The 26,351-nt window shown below is 40.0% G+C and overlaps 1 protein-coding gene across 3 annotated transcripts in view; it reads left to right on the top strand.

The window, feature by feature from the left end:
- Positions 1-26,351, top strand: part of LOC120566158 (contactin-associated protein-like 4) — a 95,106-nt gene that overhangs the window by 52,128 nt on the left and 16,627 nt on the right. For all 3 annotated transcript variants that reach the window (XM_039812441.1, XM_039812440.1, XM_039812442.1), the window contains exons 9-18: positions 1,018-1,167; positions 2,752-2,923; positions 11,198-11,304; positions 13,202-13,321; positions 13,411-13,611; positions 14,582-14,744; positions 17,234-17,361; positions 18,548-18,718; positions 21,734-21,952; positions 25,568-25,807. In XM_039812441.1, coding sequence (XP_039668375.1) covers positions 1,018-1,167; positions 2,752-2,923; positions 11,198-11,304; positions 13,202-13,321; positions 13,411-13,611; positions 14,582-14,744; positions 17,234-17,361; positions 18,548-18,718; positions 21,734-21,952; positions 25,568-25,807 — 1,671 coding nt within the window. The remainder of the gene's footprint in view (positions 1-1,017; positions 1,168-2,751; positions 2,924-11,197; positions 11,305-13,201; positions 13,322-13,410; positions 13,612-14,581; positions 14,745-17,233; positions 17,362-18,547; positions 18,719-21,733; positions 21,953-25,567; positions 25,808-26,351) is intronic.

Raw genomic sequence — 26,351 nt, 5'->3', positions numbered from 1 at the left:
AACAGAGATGTCATAACATGTTCTCATAGCTCAGATTTAAACATAAAATCCCAGCAAATTAGAGTAACGGCCTGGCCTACAACGTGCAGCATAATTCTTCCTAATGTACGGTGTTATTTAATTAAGTAATTAAATACAGTATTGAGGGAAAAATCATCTGGAAACATTTTAAATTCATCCTATAGGTGTTTTTTTATTTAATGTGTACCTATTCTATTTTTCTGGGTTACAGTATAACCTACTGAAACAACAACAAATTCTAAATTCGGAAGAATTAGGCTTTAAGTTTCTGGCAGTTTTTTAAAGAGCCTCCCCAAATTTGTTCTATCTAAGCACAAAAAAATAAATTGGAACCAGATGTATTCCATAGCATCTTAGTTAGCCGTGTTGTATGTGCCTCATTTTGTGCTCTACATTGTACAAACTGTTCATTCTTGTGAGGCGTGTGAAACCGCAGTAAAAAATCGAAATCAAAATCTTTTAGTGTGAAAGTTGTTTCTGGGCTTTTACTGTAAACAGTTTTCTCAAGGTCCACTTACTAGCTTTACTTTACTTAAACCTCATGTCACAGTCTTCCTCAGTGGACAGCTTGCTCAGTTGTCATCATGTTACCTAAGTACGGAACTTCGGTCACATGATAAGAGGTGGTCATATATGGTGGAAAGCCAAACTCGGCCTGCAGTGTAAGAGTGTGAGATGTGGTTGGAAGTAAAAAGCTCCAGTAAAAGCCAAGAAATGGACCTTGATTTAAGATGTTTTGATATAATCAAAATGTTGCTTCTGGCTCATTAAAGTCTCGAAATGTCATATTTCTCCAGGCTACTCGCAGTAATTTAAGTATAACACTAAAACTTATCCCATACTTAAATCACAACTCTAAACTGCTTTATAAACAAAAAAATTGAGTCATGATTCTGATTTGCAGCCAAACCCAGACAGCAAACAAAATAAAATCAAAGCTCATATAGTCAAATAGTGAGTAAATAAAAAAGTTAAATTGTCTGTGTGTGCATAAAGGCTCAGGACTGAATGATGGTCAGTGGCATTCTGTGGAGCTGACCTCCAGGCAAGATCATCTGAGCATCACAGTGGACAAAGATGAAGGAGCCACCGCCCACACCAGCATCCCGCTTCCTCTAAACACAAATAGTCAACTCTTCTTCGGTGGTAAGAAGACATTAAAAAAAGATGTTATGTGTACTGTTTCTATCTGGTTTTTTGTAATGTGTTAATTGTAGCTATCTGCCACATTTTAAATTGTACCTCAAGAAGACCTGAAAATGGGAAAACTGCTGACGTGGACATTTAGGACTGGTTATATTTCACGGAGGTACTCGGGTAATAATTATCATCTCCAGATCTACTTTGAAGGTTTAGTGCCACCCAGAGAGGGGATGAAGCCATAAAGCTGCTTAGTCTCTCCCTCTCCACTCCCTCCTCTTTCCTTTCTCTTTCTTTGAAGTTTCCTTTCTTCACATTATCTTTCTCCTCTCCTTTTTTCAAGTTACCTCTTTCCCAGTTTCCTTTTTTCTCTTCTTTCCTTCCTCGATGCATTCCTTATTCCTTCCCTTTTAATTTATCTCAAGCTCTCTTTCAATTCCCACTCTCCTGTCTCTGCAGTGCTTACTCTCCTTCCAATTAGTCTACACATACTCTAGCTTGCACAAATAAAGGGCTATGTATGCTGTAGATGCAAACATTAACCCACTAAACACATCTCACACGTCTCTTAAAACGATTGTGGCCTTTAACAACCGCTTTTCCAAACACAACACAAGTCACGTGGTAGTTCACCTTTAAGATTAAGGATCAGTTTTTAAGTGATTTTAATCCTCAAAGTGAAACAGAATTTCAAAAGCTTCCCCCTTGAGTCAATGTCACTGCCATAAGGAAAACGGCTCCAACTAAATCTTCTTTTGAGCTCCTAATATTTAAAGCGACAGTAAACAGTGACTCATCTTTCCTCCCTCCTCTGCTGGGAGGTGTCGAACTGTGTGCCTGATGGGCTGACTGTAATTAGAGCTACGCAGAGCCCGGAGCAGTAATTCTGTATATGGCCACAGATTGCCACCATCCAGGATCAACCTCAAGCATGAATCTCTGTTGGATAAGAAATGGAGCTAATTCACATGCTTTGGCGAAGAGTGGTTTTATATGACAGCCACCTCAGGTCTGCCCATGCTAAGGGCTTAGATGAAGGTAAACAGAGAATCAAAATCAGTCTCATCAGATATTTTCCTCTGGAGAGAAACCAAACAACAGCTAGATGCAACGGTGGAAGAAGTAGAAATACTTTGCTACAAGTAAAAGGCATGCATTCAAAATTGTACTTGCGTAAAAGTACAACACTTTTAGCATCAAATATACTTAAAGTGCACAAAGTATAATAAGTAATTATGCAGAATGGCCCATTTCAGAATAATGCATATTGTAATATTGGATTATAATGATTTATACATTAATGTGTGCATCACTTTAATGTTGCAGCCTACGATAGTAGATCACATATCATTTGTTGATTATATTTTGTATTGTTAATCTGAATGTGCAAAGTAGTACAGTAACTAAACGTATCAAATAAAAGTAATGGAGTTAAAAGTACAAAATATGTCTCTGTATTGTAATTGTAGCACTCAATATAAATGAATTTAATTCCATGTTTATGGGTAGTCCTACCAAGAAAACAGCATATAAAGAAATACACAGCTGTAGCCCAACCATTGATTGACTGTCGTGTGTTTCCTTCCTCAGGCTGCCATGTTCAGGAGAGCAGACAGGAGTGTAGGAACCCCTTCAAAGTGTTTCAGGGCTGTATGCGTTTCTTGACTCTGGATGGCCAAACTGTTGACCTGATCAAGGTGCAACAAAGGCTGCTGGGAAACTACAGCCACTTGCAGATTGATATGTGCGGCATCATCGACAGGTTAGTCTCCAGTAGTGTACCATCTGATTTTTTTTTTTTTTTTTACTGCTCACTGTGTAGGCTGTATTTAAAGCGCCCATATTATGCTCATTTTCAGGTTCATAACTGTATTTTAAGGTTGTACCAGAATAGGTTTACATGGTTTAATTTTCAAAAAACACCATATTTTTGTTGTACTGCACAGCTCTCTCTCACTGCTGCAGATCCTCTTTTCACCTGGTTTCTGTTTTAGCTACAGAGTGAGACCTCTTTTCTTCTTATTCTTCTGTACTATCTTTGATTGCACTCGCACATGCGCAGTAGCTCAGATGTAGATCATGTCAGCTAGCTAACTCTAGAGACAGTAAAAGAAAGGCTGTTTCTCCAACTTTGGTCAGTTACAAGGCAGGATTAGCTGGGAGACTTCTTCTAAATGAGGGCGCACATGTAAGTAGTTCTTTTGTAGATTATGGTGAACTTGTGTGTGTTGTAGCAGTGCTTTGCTATTGAGAACGATGTAGCATGCTAGCGTTAGCATTAGCGTTAGCATGCTAACGCTAACGCTACGAGCTAACGGTTGTGGTTAGCCAGCTCATTTCGGACTGTGACGTCACAGTCCGAGCCGATTTTGAACAGCTCACTAGGAGACTGAAGGCAGGACACATTCAGAAACCGTATCTCACTCAAAACAGAGACACAAAAGAACACCCCAAATCCCAGAAAAAGTGTTTTTTTCATAATATGGGCACTTTAATGTAAAGTACTTTGGGTTTATGAGTAATGAAAGGTGCCATACAAATACAACTGACATTGACATTGCAGTTTACATGCACACTGTGTGTTGGGCTGATTGCTCTCATTAACTTTTCTGCTGATGTCCCTCTGCTTTGTGTGTTGATTTGGTTCAAAGTGGTTTCCGCAGTCAATTTGTGATGTGTTAAAACAGTGATAGGAATAAGTAAGTACTGAGTAATTTTTTTGCATTTTGCTTCAGGTTTTGACCTCTTTAAAGGAAGTTGAGAGCCCACGTGCAGAAATAAGCACTTATTGTCTGCAAATCCTATGATCCTACTAACAAGTATCCAAATGTCTGACGTAGCTTAAATAGCTTATGTAGAACTCCACTGAACTCCTATACTATAAACTTGGCCACTGTAGTATATCTTTAGTCAGTCTAACATACATTGTGCTGCTGCCATAAATACTCACTATTATACCAAACCTGCTGCTGAAAATAGTACCCAACAAATACGCCATTTACTTTAAGAAAATAAATAAGAATGAAAGCATAAATTCATGATGCATTCGTTTGCATACATTTTATGCATACACTTTCAATAGTAACAAATGGGCTGAGAACCAGATAGAGAAATGCCCTGTTGGTTTCAGCCTTTTTATAGGCTGTGTTGATAATAACAAAATTATAGAATATTGCTAGGTGTCTTCTTTAACTGAGCTGTTTGAGAGATACATTACATTATGTCATTTAGTTGACGCTTTTATCCAAAGCGACTTACATTTGCTATATATGTCAGAGGTTGCACACCTCTGGAGAAACTAGGGGTTAAGTGTCTTGCTCAGGGATATTGTATGTTGATTGATGTACAAAAAAAAAAAAAAAAAAAGAAAAAAGGGGGGGGAAAAAAAAAAAAAAAAAATTTTTATATTAAAAAAAAAAAAAAAAAATGGTTGAATAAAAAAATTGATTTAAATGTAGAAAAAGGTAGTGCCTTGGAGATCTCTTGCTAGTTGAATTAAACCCTGTTCACACAATCTAATTCAGGACCTTGGACAGCGCTGTAGCAGCATCCAGACTCTCATTTCAGAGTTTACTGCATTTTCAGGCATATTTGCATCTTTGTAAACCCATTCATATAACATAAATGTATTTACATGTGCTTTATAATGGGTGCATTTTTCTGTACAGCATACAAGTTCTTAACAGTTCTCAGTGTGTACTCAGATAGAAATAAAATACACATTCACTATTAAGTATTGCTTTTAATAGGTGCCCCCTTACATTATAATTAAGGGGATGCAAAGAACATTTGTGATTTCAAAATATAACATCTGGCAGCCTGCTGACTGGGACTTTTTAATCAAGTAAAACATCTGGGGGAGGATATTTCCTACAGTCCACACTCCTCCTTCAACACACACACTTGTTAGTTTCCAAATCTGAACAATCTCTCTGGGGTGGCTAAATGACTTGTTTATAACACGGAATGAAAAAGATCATGTTGAAAAATCCCTCCCTGAGGCCCAAGATAAATCAGGGATTGAAAAGGGAGCACCAGTAGCCATTTATTAATCCAAAACTCACATTCTTGGCCACTTAGCGCATCGGCTACACCTAACTGCCTTCCTGAAGAGAGATGGAAAGACTTACTGTAAGTGCTGCTAAGTGGATTAATTAGCACTGAGAGGCAAATGTATTTCATCTCCTTGTTCACTTAAGGTGATTATGAAAGACAAAATGGGAAGGAGGTTCTTCCTAAGTTATCATGGAGTGAATAGAGGTTAAGTATACCCTAACAGAGCATAGCTATACAATTAGGGATTGGCAGCGAGCTTCAGGTCCTGCTACTGATTAATGCTGGGTTCTCTGTTACGATGGTCAATGTGTCAGATTAGAAGATTATAAAGTTATAAATTCTAGCTGGAACTAACTGAAGTTCTAGGAACTGTCTTCCAGGAACAAGAATCATACGTCATGACATCACAACGAGTACCGGTAATATGTAAAAAACCTCATGGAGGAGGACACAAGAACTGACAAGGATGCAAATTCACGAAGGCCTAAATCGGTTTGACATTTTGGGAAATACACTTATTTTCTTTCTTAAGTTTCTTTCTTAGTTAAATTAATGTAAATGTGTAAATAAATAAACAAAGAGTGATACCACACTCATCATCATCTATCAATTGAATATGAAGCTAGGATTTGCCTAGCTTAGCATAACGACTGGAAACGGGGAAAACAGCACCTTTTAAAGCTTAGAAACTGAGGTGTAAAAATGACAAATTGTGTTTTTTTTTCAAAGTTATTCTGTGCCAGTGTATTTTTTGGGGATTTTCAGTTTTGGATCATTTTTGGACAGCTCCAAAATCTGACATGGGAAATGTGTCGAGGGAGGGGGTTTCAGACTTTGTTTGAAGCATACTGACACCTTTAGGACACACTTGCTTTCTAAGGCTATGAAGTCTCTGAACTTACTACTCCCTCCTGCCGACCTCTCTCCTCACTGTGTGCGTGCGTGCGTGCATGTTTGTGTGCGTGTGTGCGTGCATGTGTGCGTGCATGTGTGTGTGTGTGATAGATGAAACGAGATAGATGAAACTGTCTGAAGGCAGTAATTCTGACCTCTTTGCTTCTGTCAGGTTCCTGACATCTTAATAATACACCTTGTCAAAACATACACACACCATTCACACACACACACACACACACACACACACACCACACACATTCATAAATAAAAAGAAGCACAGGTCACCAAGAGATCCAGTCTTCTTGTTTTGTTTGACTGCCTGTGTATCTGTCTGACTGTCAGCGAATTCATGACATGTTTGTTGCTCCCTGTGACCAGAGAAACACACATACCAAACTCACATAATCAAACACACCTGTGTGTGTGTGTGTGTGTGTGTGTGAGATGTGGCAGCTTACCCAGGACCAGGTGCAGAGCAAACTGAAAGCATTAAAATACATATCTTTCCTCTCACTCTCTCTCTCTCTCTCTCTCTCTCTCTCTCTCTCTCTCTCTCTCTCTCTCACTGTTCAGCAGACAGCAGTTATTTGAAGTCTTTGTAGGACATCCCAGTCTACCTGTCCAGTAATAGTGTGTAGCTCGTGGGCTGAGCTGTTGTGGTTTAGCCAGAGGCAGTAATAGAAACCAGGGGAGATTGGATGCGAGCCCTGTGATCCAAGCTAAGTTCCAGGACACTGTCACACCGCACTAGAAACTTTTAGATAAGCTACAAAGTCTTTTCACTCCAGTTAATCCAGGAGTCCTGTGATCTGAGCTGTGGTGCAGTATGCTGTCACATTGCATTGCAAATTGTTAGTCAAGCTAGGAACCCTCCAGAGATTTGGAGGACAAAGTGCTTGCAAAATTTGAAACTTTCTAGCCCCAGCAAGTTTTATAGTAGATTTGGTAATACAGGCTACAATGCAGTTCACCGTTTGACCCAGGCTTGTGTTTCTGAATCTCTGTAATTTTCTCTATCTGTGTTCCTGTTTGAGGCTGCATGCTCCGTTACTCTGCCAACAGCAAACTGGATGTTGAGACAATAACAAAAAACTCCACCAACGCTGCAGAAAAGAGTGGCCTCCTGTGACCGCAGATGGTTTTGGGTTTCCCAACTTTTGCCGAGTGCAGTGGGAGTAGGGACAAAGTGGATGATGAAAAATCCAGCAAAATAGGTGCATAGGTGCACAGATACAGTATTTGTCTCTTTTTATCAACTCTTACAATGAAGATAAAGTTTTTTCTCTGGCCGTTGATTCTGGAGCCTGAGAAGAAGTGGCCTGATGGTAAATTGTGGTATTTGTATGTGGTTGGCCTCCAATTCATTTACAGAGGAAATTAGGTTTAATATATATATTATTAATTATTTTTTTTGTTAAGTATTTGGGCTTTTACGCTTTTAATCGACAGGACAGCTTGAAGACAGGAAAGGGGAGAGAGGGGGGACGACATGAAGCAATGGACCACGGGTCGGATTTGAACCCATGGCCGCTACCAAGGACTCAGGTCGGCCCGGTTTAATATAGTTTAATCCAAATGTTGATGATTGGTCATATTAAAATGAAAGCGATTGTGGAACAAATTTAATGTCATGTTCTTGGTTTTTTTTCCTCCATTTTAATCAGGAGAGATCTGTAGGATTGTACAATTAAAGTTGGACTTGTTTGCTTTCTTGCTAAGAGTTAGATGTAGAGATTTATACCACTCTCATCGCGCTGCTGCTTACTTAATCTTTCTTTCACTCCGTCACCCTCAGCCCTCTGTCTTAACTCTTCATCCCCACCTTTTCTGCCCTTCCATCCTGCCCCATCCATGCTGCCTATTTCCTTAATCCTCTGACTACCTTCTTTCTTTCATCATTTTGGATATGTAGCTTTGCTCCAGGAAGAGTATCTATATGGCTCTCTTGTACTTGTATCTTTGTGAGAACCGTAGGGAGTTTTAGAATTTGAGAGTGGGGACATTTTGGTTGAGGTTAAGGTAATGATTGGGGATAGGAATAGAGTTATGGTGGTAATTTATGGCACGTCAATAACAATACTCACAAGTGTAGAAGTGCAAACATGTAGGCTACAGTAGGCCTATGTATGTGATTGTGTGTGGTGACAGCACATTAGTGTTAGAATTAGTGTTTGCTAATATGGAAGGTTACAGGAAACAAACTTCAACCCAAGCTTTTTGCTGAGCAACAAAAGTGATGTTCTATGTCTATGTTTTATGAGTATAGACTATGTTGTATGCAGCCCGGTCTCATGGCAGTTCGTGTAAATGTGACGTTATTTTAATCTATTGATACGTGTTCACGGAGACGTTTTTGTCGGTTTTTACATGGCGGACAACACGAAAATGTGAAGTAATGCATTTCAATGGGAAGCATATTTTGTGGCCACAGCACGAAAATGGTAGGGAGTAATATAAAAAGCCGAAAATCCGCAACACAGGACTTTCACCCGGGCGTGCTTTGTTTCCCGGTGCTGGTGTCCCTGCGTGTGGCGTTTTGTCCCGCGTGTTACTGTGGCGCGTCTCCCGGCGTTTAAGGCGCCCTTTCCCCGTAAGGTTTTTCCTAAACCCAACCTCCGCCATCCCATTATTGCGGGCGCCTCCCGGCTTATGGAGCGTCCTTTTCGGCTGCCTCCCGGCCGCCTCATCCAGCGCGTCCCCAGCGCGTCCCCAGCGGGCCGCCTTGCGGGCCGCCTTGCGGGCCGCCTCGCGGGCTTCGCGGGCGCCTCCCGGCTTATGGTGCTTCCTTTTCGGCCGCCTCCCGGCGTCCTTTCCCCGAGAAAATAACGTGACATTTATACGTAAAAAACGAGAAAATCGTCTCCGTGAACACGTATCAATAGATTTTTTTTTACCCGTCTTCCCTGGATTCGTTTCAAGAATAGTTGCGTCCAAACGAATCCACTTGTAAATGACTCAATACGCTACTTCATATGCCAGGCGGCACTGTTTCTGCTACAGAAATTTACCAAAAAAAAATGGAGAAGAAGAGCATAGTCACTTCCACTTCCCATCATAACATGACTAGCTAGATTATCATTTTCTCTTAATACATCCGTGGACTATAATAACTTTCACCACTGCTCATTTTATAAAGGCTGCAGCAAGAAAACGTGTCTTTGTTTACGTTGTATAATGTGCTGTTGGATTGCTTTTTATTTTGCATGATTGCAGCGCGCTAGCAGCGGGCTAACGTTAGCGCGCTAACGTTCGCTAGCTCTAACATCGGCAGTCAAACAAACATCAATGATCCATGAATGATGTCTTTTTAATAATCTATACGTTTTTCTTGCAGTAGCCTTTCTACAATAAGCTGTGGTAAAAGTTACTATAATCCGTTCAGGGAGTTGATAAGCAGACAGATTAGCTAGCTAGCTAGTTGATAAATTGTCTACTTCCACTTTATAAACAAATAGCCATAGCAGCTAACGTTAACGTTACTTCGCTGCTGGAGCGGTCAGCTACTTTAGTGATGTTTAACGTTGGCTACATAACGTTAGCAATATATCTTGTGTAGAATCCAGAGGGAAGGGTCAGGGAGCAGAGACACAATATTTAGATGAAGTGAGCTGGTTTGACCATGGAGATGGGACATGCTCGCTAAGCTTCACCGCAGTTGTGTGCGTCAGCGGCCATGGGAGAGGATGTAAAAGAGGGGTGTGGCGATGACATCATCCATACGAAGCCAAACGAGAGCCGTTTTCGGATTTTTTCACCCTGAGACCTGGTTTCAAAAAAGTGCGTTTTCAGACAGTGCGTTTGCAGGATTCGTCTGGACGGTCGGCCCAAACGATGCAAAACATGTGCGTTTGCACAAAAAAACGTTTCCGTGTGGACGGCCCCTAAGAATAACGTTGACATTTACACAAACTGCCGTGAGACCGGGTTGGTTGTATGGACCAGTATTTTTCCATTGGTGTGGAATTGACTGTATTTTTTTGGCTCACCCAATTATATTTTGTATTTATTTAACAGTCAAACTCTGCTGGAATTGTACATTGATGTGAGATTGTATAGATTGGAAAAACACATTCTTCATATTGGATGTTAGAATCACAGTGCTATTGTGTGTTGTAGATTCTGCACATGTGACTGCAAATTACAAATTGGCTTATTAGCACTTAACTAGAGTTGATTAAATTTCACTTGGTCCTGGCTAAATATACAATACATTTTTAATGTTATAGGCCCTTAACAGCAAATTACCTCCTCTCACCTCTGAAAACACCACTTCAACCACAAATACATCATGTGGGAAACACGATGGACATCATTTACTGGATGGATAGCTTAACTGTTGTTGGGGGGAATTTTGAAATCTCTAACACAGAAAAGCATGGGATTACCCTCTTAGCAAGCAGCAGCCTGTCAGTAGATTGGACACTATACAAACTCATTGTGCAGCCAAACTATCACTGATCTTGTGGAGCCTCTAATGTCAAGGTTAAAATACCTGACTCAATGTAAACATTCACAGTATAGGACACAGTCATAAACCATACAGCAGAGAGTGATTGGCCGAAAAGTTAATGCCTAAGCAAAAGAATAAAAAGGCGGAAATTAATTTTAAAAAACTGTATCTCATGGATTCCACTCTTTGTAAAATAAAATAAAAAGTTTGATTATAAGCTGTTAAAAAGAAAAAAAAGGAAAATGTCCTGTGTGCATCTTATGAGCATCTCAGCAAATGGGAGACTAAGGAAAGAAATATTGTTCCATGCCTTGAAAAGTTTAGTCTCTGGCTGAATGTTAGTTAACAATACTAACAAAGGCATGTTTCAACTTCAGCTTCCTCTCAGAACATGCACCACTTGACATGAAAATAAAGACTTATGAAGTTTTTGTTTAAAAGATTGAAACTTTTTTTTGTTTTAGGACTGCTTTTATTCAGGTCCCTCCTACGCACCAGAACAGGCAGGTGTGCTGAAGGCCTGCTGTTCCTTTTCATACCAACATCCTTGAGAAACTTTCTTTTTGAGAACTTTTTTACAGAAACTAAATTTCTCTCTCCCTCTCTCTATCTCTGTCTCTGTCTTTCTCCCAGGTGCTCCCCCAGTCACTGTAAACATGGAGGTAGATGTACTCAGTCATGGAGCACCTTCCATTGTAACTGCTCCAACAGCGGCTACAGTGGAGCCACCTGCCACAGCTGTAAGCAACCAGCAACAGGGCATTTGCAGGTCTTTAAAATGCTTGAAGCCTAAAATATAATGATTTAAATAGAAGTTATTAAAGTGTTGAAATGTGGTCAGTACTTTTAATGGCCCTGTTGTCTGTCATTGTCAGCAATAAGACTCATAAGTATCACCTTATGAAGTTGTTATGATGAATGTGTTGCCAAACAGTTGCCTATTTACCTCTTCAGTAGATAAAGAGACTTTAAATTCATGTTAATGTTTATTTTAAGTCGTGTTTTTGGACACCAAGTGAACAGAAATTGTACAATATTCACTCTTCTATAACTCTGTTTTTGAGACTCCTGAGAGCTCTATATCTGGCTCTTTGCTAAATGCTCAACTATGTTCAACCATTAGTAGTTACAGTAACATTGTCTGTCTGTTGTTTGGTGCCAACAGTGGCTTTTTCTGTTTGTAACATTAAGAGTGAACTAGTCTATATCCACGACGTTCCACTTTCGGGATTGCTCTCGTTCTGCCAGAAATTTCGCCGGATGTCACTCTTTTCGGATGTCCGTTCTCAGATGTCCCGTTACCTTCCGCTTTCTTTGTGTTGTAATTTTAAACTCTGGTCGATTTCTGAGGACTATGGTTAACTGCTCCTCTGATCTCTGCAGGGTAAATCCAGACAGCTAGCTAGACTATCCATGATAGCTCTGATCGGCGCTTTGCACCGCCCAAGACTATTGTGATTGGTTTAAAGAAATGCCAATAAACCAGAGCATGTTTTTCTCCCATCACGGATTGCTGTGTGGACTAGCCAGTCCCTCCTCTGCAGCGCTGTGGAGGAAGGTCTGGCAATGCAAGACTAAGAGTGAACCAGAACAGTACAGATTTTGTGGGCATTAAAAACAAAACAGGAAGAGAAGGAACTGCAGAGTTGCGTGAAACTTCTCTATGATTTCATCATTAAGAACAACACCTTTCACAAACACATTGCTATTTCACCCATTGTTTTTATATATATATATATATATATATATATATAAAATTCATTAGAGTAGCTTTCAAAGTAGTTACTATAAAAGGCATGAAAAGTTAGACACGCTTAATGAATTGCTTCTCAAAACTTTTAATACATACACAGAAAGAGTCATTATCTCTCTCTTAGTTAAACATTTGATATTTGAATGAAATGTCGAATATCTAATGTTGAAGAAACATCTAACAAATTGTAAATGAACCATAGATTAATAGAGAACAGGATTAATATATTATTCTAGACATGTTTTCATTGCTTCTGCATTATGTAATAACAGAGAGACCCCATGTCCCCTAACACTTAGTTTCCTTTTGTGTTTCAGAACTTTAATTAGCCCTGTTCAATCGGGAATAGACTAAACAGAATTTGTATGTACTTTATTATACTGAGTAAAAAAACAGTGCAAAAATAATGTGGGAAACTTGGTTGGTCAGATTATGTTAATCATTTTGTGATTTTTTTTTTGCATACTGTATATTTAAGTATGAAAAGAAAGTTTTATTAGCTATTTAGTTTTATTTTTCGGCAGATTTTGGTGAGAAGACAATTACCAAAAAATGACAAGATATATTTATTTCATTATCATTGCTGTTGCCATTGGAGCTCTGTTATTGTTGTCCTGGGGGGTAGTTCTCCAAGCAGACTCCTACTCTGATTCTTTGAAAACAGAGCCTTTTCCACCAAATATAACTGTATAACCCTTTGCAATAAATTGTCAATTTCTTTGTCATAACTGTCTCTGACTGAAATGGAGCCAGCATTATAGACGGAAGTGTAGTAGTCCTGAACTTTGCTTTTAGGAATTTATAGGGGCAATGCTTCATCACAAATCAGATAGAAAGAAGATAATATTATTGTTGATATACTTTTATTGAATTTTCTTTCACAGCGAGATATGAACAGTCATGTGAGGCGTACAAACACAAAGGCAACACATCAGGACATTATCACATAGATGTGGACGGCAGTGGACCAATCAAACCCCAGCTCATCTACTGTAACATGACAGGTAACACACAAAGACACACATCTTTACACATGATCATACAGTATATCAGTACATATGTATTTATTTCTCTCTTTCTGTCTCTCCACCAGAGGACATGTCATGGATGGTGATCCAGCACAATAACACAGAACTGACCGGAGTGCATTCATTCCCTGAGAGAAATCAACATTTAACCCACTTTGACTACGCTTCTGATGAGGAGCAATTAGCATCCATCATCAGCCAATCGGAGCACTGTGAGCAGGAACTGTCCTACCACTGCAGGAAGTCCCGCCTCCTCAACACACCAGGTAAGACTTACTGTAAGCTCAGTGATGTTTTCTGTTGTATCCAAGTTACTGAGACGGACCATTTTGGAGGACAGTTAGATATGTAAGTTCTGTTGTATGTGTTGTTTTGTTGTGTGTGTGTGTTTGAGATGGTGGAGAATGGTGTGGTGGAGCGGTGTTGTTTAAAGGGGAATGGCACTAGACCCAAAGTTCTTTGCAAAGCAAGCTTATCTGAGGGATCTTTATTTGGAGCCAGAGAGGGGTGGTGTGAATTGCTGATTTAGTTCATTTAGAAACAAATTCAAACATTAATTAAATTTAAAATGTGCATTTCCTCCTCCTTACTCCACTGCAGCAGCTAAAGGTTTATTTGCACCACGACTTGATTTCTCAAGTCAATCAATAGCTGCTTTGTTTGAGTGTTCTTGTTGTTGTTGCTTTTTCATCTAAAAAATGTCGCAATGGATTGTGTTAAAAAGGAAAATAAAATACTTGAGTTTAAAACTGCACTGAAGAAAGAAGCCCATCTTGTTTTTACCTGGGTCACCACTACAAAGCCTACTTATCATCATAAAGTTTTCTTCATAAAAATAGCTCCCCATTTTATGTCCAATTTTAGTGGCGAGAACAGCAGTGATGCACAGTCAAGGCTGGGCAGCAAGGCTGTAAGAGTTCAATAAAGAGCAGGGACAGAAGGATGGTGGTTTGTGTTGAAATCCTGTCGTCCTGGGCAGATGGACGACACAAATAGAAGAGGGGAAGGGAAAAGACAGGAAGACCTTTCTATGTTCAATTTGATATACAAGTGCCGACTTAGACAGATACATCTACAAAATGTGTTGTGATGAAAACATAGATAAATGACAATTCTCTCTCAGCTACTGTAGGATGCATTATCTTACCTCTTTATTGATTAATGTGTGTGTGTGTGTGTGTGTGTGTGTGTGTGTGTGTGTGTGTGTGTGTGTGTGTGTGTGTGTGTGTGTTTCAGAGGGTACTCCTTTCAGCTGGTGGGTTGGAGGTCCGGGTCCAGGTCAGGTCCAGACATACTGGGGCGGTGCTCTGCCAGGCAGTCGGCAGTGTGCTTGTGGCCTGCAGGACAACTGTCTGGATTCAAATCACTACTGCAACTGTGATGCTGACCACGACCAATGGTACTGTACTTTTAATATGGTTCTGTGTCCTAAAATCCATTATATAATAAGTGTTTACAAGAAAGAGTTTGGAAGTTCTCCAGAAATATTACTGTAATGAACCCAGTAAACACTGTTCATGTATTTCTTCATCACAATGTATGGGTCTTTAGAATCTGACCTTTTGATTCTTAATATTAAATATGCAATAGTGCATGATAAGGTGTCTTGGCATACTGTACGGACATGCAGAAAACATTAAATTAATTCATATAATAACAACTGAGTGTCCTAATATGACAAAAGATTAAGATGGGGGCAAAGAACACCATAACACCACAAAAGGCAATGTACGGTCCACCGAGTTCTTTCCTGTATCCATATTGGGACACCTTGGAGCGCACTATTGCACCAAAGGAAAATAATGGAGGCAGTGTTTGTCAGTTTAGCCCATGATTATGTTAGCATTACCAGCGAGTTAACTGGTAATAAAGAGTGTTGTTTCAATGGTTAGTTGCACTTTAATATACATTGACTAATGATTTATGGCGCATGGCTCTAGAGATGGCGATGTTGGTCAGTCAGTCGGTCCACCACTTTGGCCCAGACTTTGGGCAAAATTTGGTGGAGACATTTATGGTCCCCAGGCAACGAATCCTACTGTCTTGGTGGTGATACGCTGACTTTTCCTCTAGCACCATCATCGGGTCAAAATTCCAATATGTCCGATACTTCCGTTAATTACCACACACTTAGCATTTGTTACTTAGCAAATCTTAGCATGCTAATATGCTCAATGAAGATGGTGAACATGGTAGACATTGTATGTTGCATGCATTAACCATCAAACTGGTGAAACTGCATTTGTACCATTGTAAATGATTAAAAATGTCATTATAACTCAACTTTAATGTCTACAAAAACAATACATATTTAAAATAATTTGGTTGGACCAGCTATGAATAGAAATGTTTTAATGTTCTTTTTCAGTATAGATATAAAACATTGCAGACATCTGTTGCTGCTGAGACTCTTCAATTAAATGATTCAGTGAAATTGTTCTCACTGCTCTAATTAAGTCATTGATAGAATTCCATGTTTCTCATCACATCCTGCCATACTGGACAGAAAAGAGGCAACATCCCTGTCCGTGTTTTATCCAATCCTGTATTTAAATCCTTTTATTCATGCTGTAAGCAATTCTGTATTTAGGTCACCTTTCCCAATCCTGTGACCAATTCTGCAGAGACCCATTTTCCCAACCCTGCTACTGTCTGCATAGCCAAAGGTTCCTTCTTTCTATTATCTCCCTGTCTAAATCTGTGCGACTCCTGCTTTATTCTAATAGACTTTCTTCATGCAGTCAATATCTTATCACATTCACCTGCGCTATGCGTGCCTGCTGTCCTAGATTTATTTTTTAACAAAAATTCACAGCAACAACGCTGACTGCTGAAACACCATGGAGCAGAGAGAGTGAATGGTGGTGCTGAATGTGCAGATGAATCACTCATTCATTTGAACATCTACCTGTAACCCCCCGAGAACAAATGAACACAGTCAAGACACTGAGTGTTACAGTATGTCCCCCTATATGAAACACAGTTGAGTTTGAGTTCAGGTCGGCACAAGTTTGCTGCCTGCATGATCATTCAACTTTCTAATGTTGATATCTTCTCCACCTCCTCCTCTTCTTTTTCTTTATCTTATTTCACACGTCCTGCTCTCCTTTCTTCTTTTTCTAATCAATCTCTTTGTCTTCTTCTTCATCATCATCTTCTCCTCTGTGGCCTTCCTTTTCCTCCACCTTCTTCTTCCAATCCATAATCCCTCTCCCCTCCTTTGTTTTCTTCTTCTACTCTTTCCTATATCCTCTTTTATGCTCCTTCCTTCATCTCCTCCTCTTTTGTCTTCTCTGTCGCCATCTTCTTCCTTCCTCCTGCCCTTCTTCTTCATCTTTGCCTCTTTGTCATCCTCCTCCTCCTTCATATTCTTGTATTTCTCCTTCCGCACCACCACTTTCTTTTTTCCTCTTGTCCTTTTCCTTCTCATCCTCCTCCACTCTTTATCTTCTAACCCACCTCATCCCCTTATTATCCTCTTTGATGTTCCATTTCTTCTTTCTCTTCTTTCCTCACTTTCTTCTCCTTTTTTTTCCTTTATTTACTTCTGTGCTACTTGCTTCTCCTTCTCTTCCTTCGTTTCTTTCTTCTTCTTCATCTCATCCTTCTTTTCCTTCTTGCTCTGCCTCCTTCTTCTCATCCACTCCTTTTTGCTTTCCATCATTTCCTTCTCCACATCCTCCATTCTGCCTTCTCTTCTTTCTTATTCTTTTTTCCCCACCATTTTTCTACTTCTTTCTTTTGCTTCTCCTTTCCCTCCTCATTTTCCTTTTTTTCCCCAATCTCCACTTCCTTCTCCTTCTTCCTCTTCCTCTTTCTTTTTAACCTCCGCACCTCTGCCTTCATCTCCTTTTTCTTACCTTCTTCCTCCTCCTCCACCTACTATAGGGCTAATGACTCAGGTTTGCTCACCCATAAGGAGACCCTCCCAGTCAGGTCTCTGGTGCTGGGTGACATCCAGCGGCCAGGGTCAGATGCTGCCTACAGGGTGGGACCCCTCCGTTGTCATGGAGACAGTAAGTACATTTCAGTTGCTGGTTATTGCTTTGCATGATGCTGGCATCAAAGTTGCTGCAACCTGATCTCACAGAATTCCGTGAAATGAACACGGCCCTTTAACACAAAATCTGTGGCAGTTTCACGGAATCGCTGAAAATTCCGTGATGGGCCCACGGAAGAATTCCGTGAAATGAAGACGGCCCCTTAAGTAAAGGAAAAGGACATGGCGGGACAACGGGACGGTTGGGTTTAGGAAAACAACAACGGATGGTTGAGTTTAGGAAAACAATAACGGGACACGGGACAACAACAGGACGGGACGGTTGGGTTTAGGGAAAATAACAACGGGACAGTTGAGTTTAGGAAAAGAAGAACGGGACGGTTGCATTTAGTAAAACAAGAAAGCGACAGTTCGGTTTAGGAAATGTAACACGCGGGACACGATCCCCGGTCTCCTGGGTGAAAGTCCTGTGTTTGACCCATCCACCCCAACCAACCTCCCTACGCAGATTTTCGGGCTTTCATACTGCTCGCTACCGTAGTCGATCTTAATGCTACGTCATCTTCTCTTGACTTTACTTTGGCATTGTTTTCCGTGGTGACCACACAGAATTTACTTACTTCAGTTTTTTTCCACACGTATTGTTGCTTATTTGGATATTCTTATAACAGTGTTCTGATGGTGTTTCATATAATTCAATAAATTGGTTTTATTCAACTATACAGTGAACTGAACTAAAGGAATCCCTGTATCCAATCTTCTCCATGCCATTTTATTTCTTAACAGAAAAATAGCCTTTGGCCAATTAAATGAGCTAATTAGCAGACCAGTCGATAAAATATGACTCTCTTTACTAACAACTTCTAATGAAAAGCTATATACTAAACTAATCTAAGTGATATATGTTACCTTGTTTTAATTGCTTCTAATTTCAGCCTTCAGTTTAAATGCCATGTAAGATAAATCAACATAAATGAGATAGCGTAGCTGGAGTTGTGCCTTTGTTCTCAGCTAATTAGCTGAACAGTTGGTGCATTTGTTTACTACACAATTTTCATTATACAGCCATCATAATGACATTTCTTTTAATTAGCTTTGTTCCAGAGTGATATATCCACTTTTTGGAAAAAGGATTTTTCATCCCTTTGTATTAAAAAAGAATTAAGGAAGCATATGAATTATTTAAGAACTTTGTCTTTCAGGGAACTTCTGGAACGCTGCGTTTTTCGACAAGGAGACGTCTTACCTTCATTTTCCCACCTTCCACGGAGAGCTAAATGCAGACATCTCTTTCCTGTTTAAAACAACGTCGTCCTCTGGGGTTTTCCTGGAAAATCTGGGCATCAAAGACTTCATCCGGATCGAACTCAGCTGTAAGTTAGAACTCGACAATGTTCTGCCTTATTATCATATAAATGTTTCCTGGTTATTTTCTAAAAACCTGGTAGTCGGAGAAGAAAAATGACAGATCTATCAAAACTGACATGATGATGTTAAAGTCTCCCGGTTTTTACTTCACTTGCAGAGTTTAATCATAGAGAGCTGTTTTCACATCCATCTGCTGAAGGGGGGAAGTGTCTCTGTGCTCACCTTAAATCTGAGTTGAAGAAGTCTACAAATTAGCATGTTTTTGGCACATCACAACTTGTGTAGAAGCTAATGTGCCACTTACACAAGTGCAATGTGGAAACTTGAAACCACCAGAGCACATACACTGAAGATGGGCTTTCAGTGAAGCAGGACACAACTTGTTGCAGTTGTGGCATTTAAACCTTTGAAATAAAACAAAAAAGTCCATATTCATAGATTCTGGATTCTTCAATTAGGGAAAAGGAATAGATGTAAATCATATTTTTTTAATTTACTAAACTGTTTTTGTGGATAAACCAAATCAGACACAAGCAACTATGTGTCTAGAGAGGATCTTTAATGTTCAAGTGACAAAGCCCTCTAGCAGCTGAAGGAATCATCACTCTTGCTCATCTGAAGAAAAGGAGGAAATAGTGTTGGTGTGGATGAAAGGATGGATCAATGTCAATTTTGAGAGTGCTGTTTGCTTCTTGGCGCTATTGAATGGTATCCTGCTGATTTCATCAGATCTGAAAATGCTTATATGTGTTGTTCTGTATTAGCACAATTATAAATTATTCTGCTGCACAGAAAGGTAAGAAAGTAGAAGAACAAGAACAAGAAGTCTGTAGCATGAAGTCCAAGGAGCCAAGTACAGTACTGGCCAAATTGTGCATTAGGTGATCTGTGGGAACTAAAGCGTAATCTCTCTTTAATACATCATTTTCTTGCTTTCTCTCTATCTCACACACACTCACACATACAGTATAAACACACATTGACACAAATAAACGCACACACACTCACGTAGGATAAATGCTACCCCTCCTTCCTGTGAAAAACCCATCATTGTTACAGCGGAGCGCATCTCTTATCTCACGGCAACATTATTTCTGCTATTATTATGACAGCAGCTGGTGTTGAGATGACTCTGTATCATTATTACCACTGTTAACATGACTGGAGCTGGGCCAGAGAGCAGCCTCTAAATGAAGTTATGCCTCCGGGTTTTTCTATCAAATGGCTCTACAATCCCACAGCGGTACAGTTTTCCCTCCACTTTCAGCATCATCCATGAGGGATGATGACCACTCGGCTAACTTCACCCCTAAATGTAGGTATGCTGGCAGTGTTATGATGGATGACAGGACTCCATGTGGCCTTCAGCTCACCTCTCTTTATCATAGGTTACGTTGTTAACCTAATAGAGCTGTGACAATGCTGTGAAGATTAATGACTACAGCATGCTAACCTGCATTAGGTTTGGAGTTTCAGTCCCACTGGGTTGGCACACACTGACAACGCATATCCAAACAAGAAAGGCCATTGTGTCCACCAGATGACACTTGGTACATTCTCATGTCTTTAAATTGCTTGCTGCTAAAAATGTTGAATGTCGACTTTCGAAAGTAACTAAGTAGGCTGCATTTTGAGGTGCTTTACTTATGTATTTCCATTTTATGCTACTACTTCTACTGCACTACCCTTTGGAGGCATTTATCATACTTTTTACTGCACTACATTTTTTTTTTAACTTTACACACACACACACACACACACACACACACACAGACGCACACACACACACACACACACACACAGAGAAACTAACAGATGTGAGTCTATAGCTGCAACAGTAAAGAAATCCCTGCCTTGGGCACGTCTCTGAATCACCTCAGATCTGTGTCCAGCTGTCAGTCCATCGTGCTAGCAGATAAACGGGTGGGAGGAAGTCACTTCACACTTCTGCCAACAGATGATGATGGAGGAACAAGACTGACTAATGGGTTCACTGAAAGATGGCACAGTCTGGTTCAATGGATTTCACACATTTCATTTAGAACATCAGAAATATGAGATAACAACTTGATCTGGAACTTACATATTTACCTCAGCTAAGAAGGTTAGGTTTTCGGTTCTGTTTTGTTTGTTTGATTGTCTGTCAGCCCGGGGTTGCGTGGGCCAAGGAAGAACCCATTACATTTTGGAGCTGATCCGAAGCAGGGGGCGGATACACAAATCATTTTTCACTTTTGTTAACGTTGCGAGATTCGGCGTTTGTGCTGCATTCATATGATGTCAGAATAATTGGAAAAGGGAATTCTCAACTGGGAAAATTCAGACTGCATTAACATTGTGAGATAGCACATGCCTTGGCAGAGGTCTGCGCTCTCCGAGTTACCTTCTAGTTTCTTACTCGTCTTTCGTAAACAAATTATTTTAAATCATTCATAAATAAGGTAGCTGGAGAGGTGCCAGTTCAACCCCTGGGCACTTAACCCCCAACTGCTTGGGGCGCTCCTCCAAGGAGCAGCCATCTCCCATCTTTCCATCAGTGTGTAGAGCATGTATTGGTCCTAAGCATGTGTGTTATTCAGGCCTGTGTTTAATGTGTGTGGAACTGTACTAACAGAGTGAAAAATTGTGAATAAATAATTATTCTACTTCTTCTCATCATGCTACAGCTTTAAGAGTGTCAACATCATTACACACAGTGCCATGATGGATTGTTTAAAGTGTGTTTCTGTCTGTGCAAAGATAGCACTGTAACGTGTTTGGAAGCGACATAAGGGATTTGCAAAGTGTCACTCATCAGAGGACACAATTATCGCAAAGTGTCAGGGAAGATATATTTAATCAGCCCAATAGAATTCGGCAGGAACAAGTCAAACTCACTCTGCTGATGTGGCAGTCGCCCAAGCATCCGAATGCATCTTCTTCTGTACCATAGTCTGTGTGTACAACAATTTCACTCTTTAACGTGTTTTTTATATTCTTACTTTATCTGCTGCTATTCTGATCATTATTCTCCTTTCCAGCTGCCTCAGAGGTTGTCTTCTCTTTTGACGTGGGAAACGGGCAGCTGGAAGTGCGAGTGGAGACGAACATCCCGCTGAATGACAACAGGTGGCACAGCGTGCGAGCCGAGCGAAATGTGAAGGAAGCATCGCTACATGTCGACGAGTTCCCTGCCGCCACGCTGGAGGCTCCTGCTGACGGACACATTCATCTGCAGCTTAACAGCCAGTTATTCATAGGTGAGAAGCAGGCGTGTGAATTGTGTGTTTTTCATTTAAAATGCATTAAAAATGTGATACATATGAGTACAATTCAAAGTTTTTAATTTAAAAGGCTTAGTGTAGTGTTAATATGCATTCCCCCAGCCTGCCTATGGTCCCCCCCCCCTCCTCTTCAATAGCTACAGACAGAGAAATGGCACATACTAAGGAAAGCTCATTGTAGGACTGGCTCTAGTGGCTGTAATTCTGCACCAAGGCTGAATTTCAGGAAAGAGACTTCAGATACAGTATTAGGGGACCACTAAGGTCTATATAAAAGCATCCAAAGAGCACCATGTCATGGGACCTTTATGGGGCTGTATAGAGGGGAAAAAAGTATGTCTGTGCTAGAAAAAAAAAGAGAGAAAGCTGCACCTACACATGTATGGGACCTGCTGATTGTAAAATTGCATAAAAAACATGCAAAATACATACTCATTAAAAAGATCATGGAAAACAAGACTTGGAAAGTCCTTTTCCATGCAACATTGAATCAAGCTCTCATTTTGACAAGTAGCTTAAGAATATACAAGCATTTACCTGATGACACATTGACTTTGAATCTGAATACTTTCCGACTTCTCTACTACGTTTGTGACACTCACCCCCAAGTCCATGTGTCCTACTGAAGATATAAATCTTTAAAAAAAAAAGATGTTACAAATGTTTATCTCTTTTTTTAAAGGTCTCAGTAATTTCCTAAAAAAGCTGGGCCCTGTAGTTTTTAGCAAACAGAGGAAATTATGACTATTATATACTATAAATTAGGGACTATTTTCACTTGCGGACCAATACACGTTTGGTGGTTTAGTGAGTATCTCTAGCAGCAGGACAGCCTATGTGGGATTGACTCTGAACTACAGTGGCCATGTCCATTGTAGTAAAGGAAATGTCATGCAGTGCAACAGTGTGGCTCACTGGACAACAATGGAGCTCTTTGGCACAAAAGCATAAGCCATATCAGGCTTTGACTGGACAGCAATAAGATCTATTCATTGCTAGTTTTGTTTCATGGGATGTGTTGAAAATAAGAAAGACATTTAATGTCACTTAATATAAACATTTTGAATTTAAACTGTGACAACTTGTAGCAGGAGAACACCGTAAACCATAAATTCAAGCTGATTATTTGATACTAGAAGGACACATTTTGGATCAACTTTTCAACAATTCCATGTTTCTCGGTTCCTCTAAATTTCATCAATTTAAACTCTCCTATATTCATTTAATCTTTTCCACAGACATTCATAATTCTGTTTAACCTTGCAGTCTTTTCTGTCTGTGTTTGAGGGGATGAAAATCCACCTTGTATTATGAGGCTTTCAGCAAATGTTATGGACATTCATTCATTCGTAAACAAGCATTCCGAAGAGAAAAATCAACCAACAGCATTGATTGGCTGTCTGTGTTGAGCTAATAATCCTCCCTGAACAGCCAGAATGAAGTGACCATGAGTCGTTCTCCTTATATGGGCAGCACTTGTCCTGGTATACCAGCGATGCAGAGGGATTCTTTAAATGGAAATTTTATGGCATTATGAAATAGACCGCTGTGGGAGAGGGTTTTTTGTGTCTTGATTTACAGAAAAGCAATATGCATTAGGGTATCTGTACTCTCTTGTTATGGAAAGTAAAGGGCCATGTGCTCCAGAAATTGTTATTAATCCATAATGTGTGCAGTTTCCCTTCTGTGAAATCATAATTCACAATACTGCAAATACATCTACATATTGCTATGAATAGTGTGTCCCATAATATATTAAATTGCCTTGTATAACTTAATAAGACAGGGCATTCCATAGTTTGAATTAATAAGCTGTAATATTGCCTTGGCTGAATTTATATAACACAATGTTATTCTGGTTCAGCTTCATTTATTGCCATAGGAAGGAATTTATTTGTGTACACACTGTAACACACATCCTTGTATGAGCCGTAGTTAAAATAATACTTGTATTAATAAATTATTGTATTCTTATAGTGTCTGTGTTGGCTGATGTGACCGGATGTCTGTGTTATGTCTTCCTGCTTAGTTCTTTGTGTCACATGACAAAACATATGGTCAGATAAAATATGGAGGGATGGAAGCATCTTTTATATTTATTGTTGGCCATTGTTTTAAATTTTGTCCACTTTTCTGGTTAATTCTAGTGAATATATTTGTAATTGATAATCAATTGTGTGTTCAGGCTGCAAAGTTCCATCAATAGAAAATGAATGTATTTATGTTTTGGACATAAGGGCTCTGTGCTGCGGTTCATATTCAGGAACGCTGTGATGCTCTTCTATACGTTGACATGTTTTTGCAATTTTGTAGGTGTTCTTTAATTTAATAGTTCTGCCATAACATTACCATCATCATGTAACCCCCCCTTTTGAAAATGTAACTCAGTAACGTTTACTCAGTGTACATATTAATAGGATAAATAGTTTTTCTTTTCACCCCTGCAGGACTTCTTTCTCAGGCACTTCCTGTCCTTTGTTTCTATCCCTCTGTCAGAGGCTCACGCAAAATTATGAATCCCACCATGGCCACGCCAAGACCTGCCCTACGAAGCAGCTCGATTGGTTGGGGTTAGGCATTTCACCTTGAGTGGTTAAGGTTAGGGGATTGTTCAGGGGATAGGACCTGTACATGTAAGCATGGACGCCTGGCCAATAGTAGTGTGTGAATGCTATTGAAGGGCGGGTCTTGGCGTGGCCATAGTGGGAAAAAAATATTAGAGGCATCATTTTTTTGCAATCACAACCAGTATTTTCTATAAACATTGTAGTTGGCTGGTTAAATCATAATTTAATAGACATTTGCTGTGCATGTATTTCATTCAGTGTGATCAAATGTTTCCTTATTGAGCTGTCAACAATTACATTTATCACTCTGTGTGCTCTTAATGTGCTGTCTGTGTTTTATAATTGCTGCAGAAGGAGACATAGAGCCTCATAGAGGTTAGAGATTTAGTGGTATGAAAAACTGCTCTGGCTGAACATTTGAAGCTTTTCCAGGCTCACACTGTGAGAGTAATATCCTGGCAATCCCAGTCTGTAAGAACAATAACAACTTTCATGCGTGGATATACAATAAGATGTCGGCAGCTTTAAACTGCGAGAGAAATGTAATTTTGCCAAGTCTAAACTCTGTGAACAGTGTGAGGTTGCTATATTAGAATGTTAATTGTCAGGTGAAAGGAGGAAAAAAAGTTTATTTTGCTTGCCTCCTGTTTCTTGAATCTCAGACACCAGATGGCTCATCAGCCACGTGGTTAGCCAATCAACAGCCAGCACAGTGATACAGGCAGTGTCAGTGTCTCAGTGCCCTGCAGAGCACACATGGGGTCACAACATGTGCCTGTCAATCATATATTCTTTATTGCAGAGAAAACAAAAGAATTACAGATTTACAATCATACAGAGACAGAATGAAACGGGTGTGACCATTGTTGCCAGATTGGGTGGTTTTCTGCCAAATTACGGGGATACTCTTGAACATGGGCAGGTTTTTAGCTCTGATTGGGCTACTTGGTGTCAGTCAAATCCAAGGCAACTCACAGTGAATGTGCTCCTACTAGTGTATCATGTGTACTGTTTTTGTTGGCAGGAGGCACTGCGTCCAGACAAAAAGGCTTTCTGGGCTGCATCCGCTCTTTGCAGCTGAACGGCGTCACTCTGGACCTGGAGGAGAGGGCGAAGATCACCCCAGGGGTCCGACCTGGATGCCCAGGCCACTGCAGCAGCTACGGCTCACTCTGCCAGAACCAGGGTCGCTGTGTGGAGAGGGACAATGGTTTCTCCTGCAACTGTGACCAGTCAGCCTACACTGGAACATTCTGTCATAAAGGTAAATACATTTAAACGAAAAAACCTTAGAGGAACCTCGTCTGATTCTTGCAATTAGGTTTTGTGTCCCAACAATTGCCTTGACAATTTAATTTCCTTGAGATGATTTAATTTAATATTAATTTAGCAGGATGTTAATAATAGGTTTGTTTCTCAGGCAGAGAGAGTTGTATGCTGTAAAACTGCTCCAGAAAAACTACATTGGGGGAAGAATGAAAGAGGAGTACTCACTGGTATTGTAGATTTTAAAGTGCTCATATTATGCTTTCCGGCTTTTTCCCTTTCCTTTATTGTGTTATATATCTTTTTTGTGCATGTTATAGGTTTGCAAAGTGAAAAAGCCCAAAGTCCACCCCAAAGTGACTTAATATCTCCTACAGAAAACACTGCTAGCATGGCACGCCCTCATACTCTGCAACTGACTAGCTAGCAGTGATTACCTAGTTACTGAGCAAGTCTGACTCCTAACAAAGATGGAACAGAAGTAAGATGCTGTCTAGCTCACTCTGTAGCTAAAACAGAGAGCTCAACACACAGAGTGAAAA

This window comes from Perca fluviatilis, chromosome 9 (genome assembly GCF_010015445.1).
Source record: "Perca fluviatilis chromosome 9, GENO_Pfluv_1.0, whole genome shotgun sequence".
Classification (NCBI taxonomy): domain Eukaryota; kingdom Metazoa; phylum Chordata; class Actinopteri; order Perciformes; family Percidae; genus Perca; species Perca fluviatilis.
The sequence above is the reverse complement of the archived record's forward strand: the minus strand, read 5'-3'. Positions and strand labels throughout refer to the sequence as shown.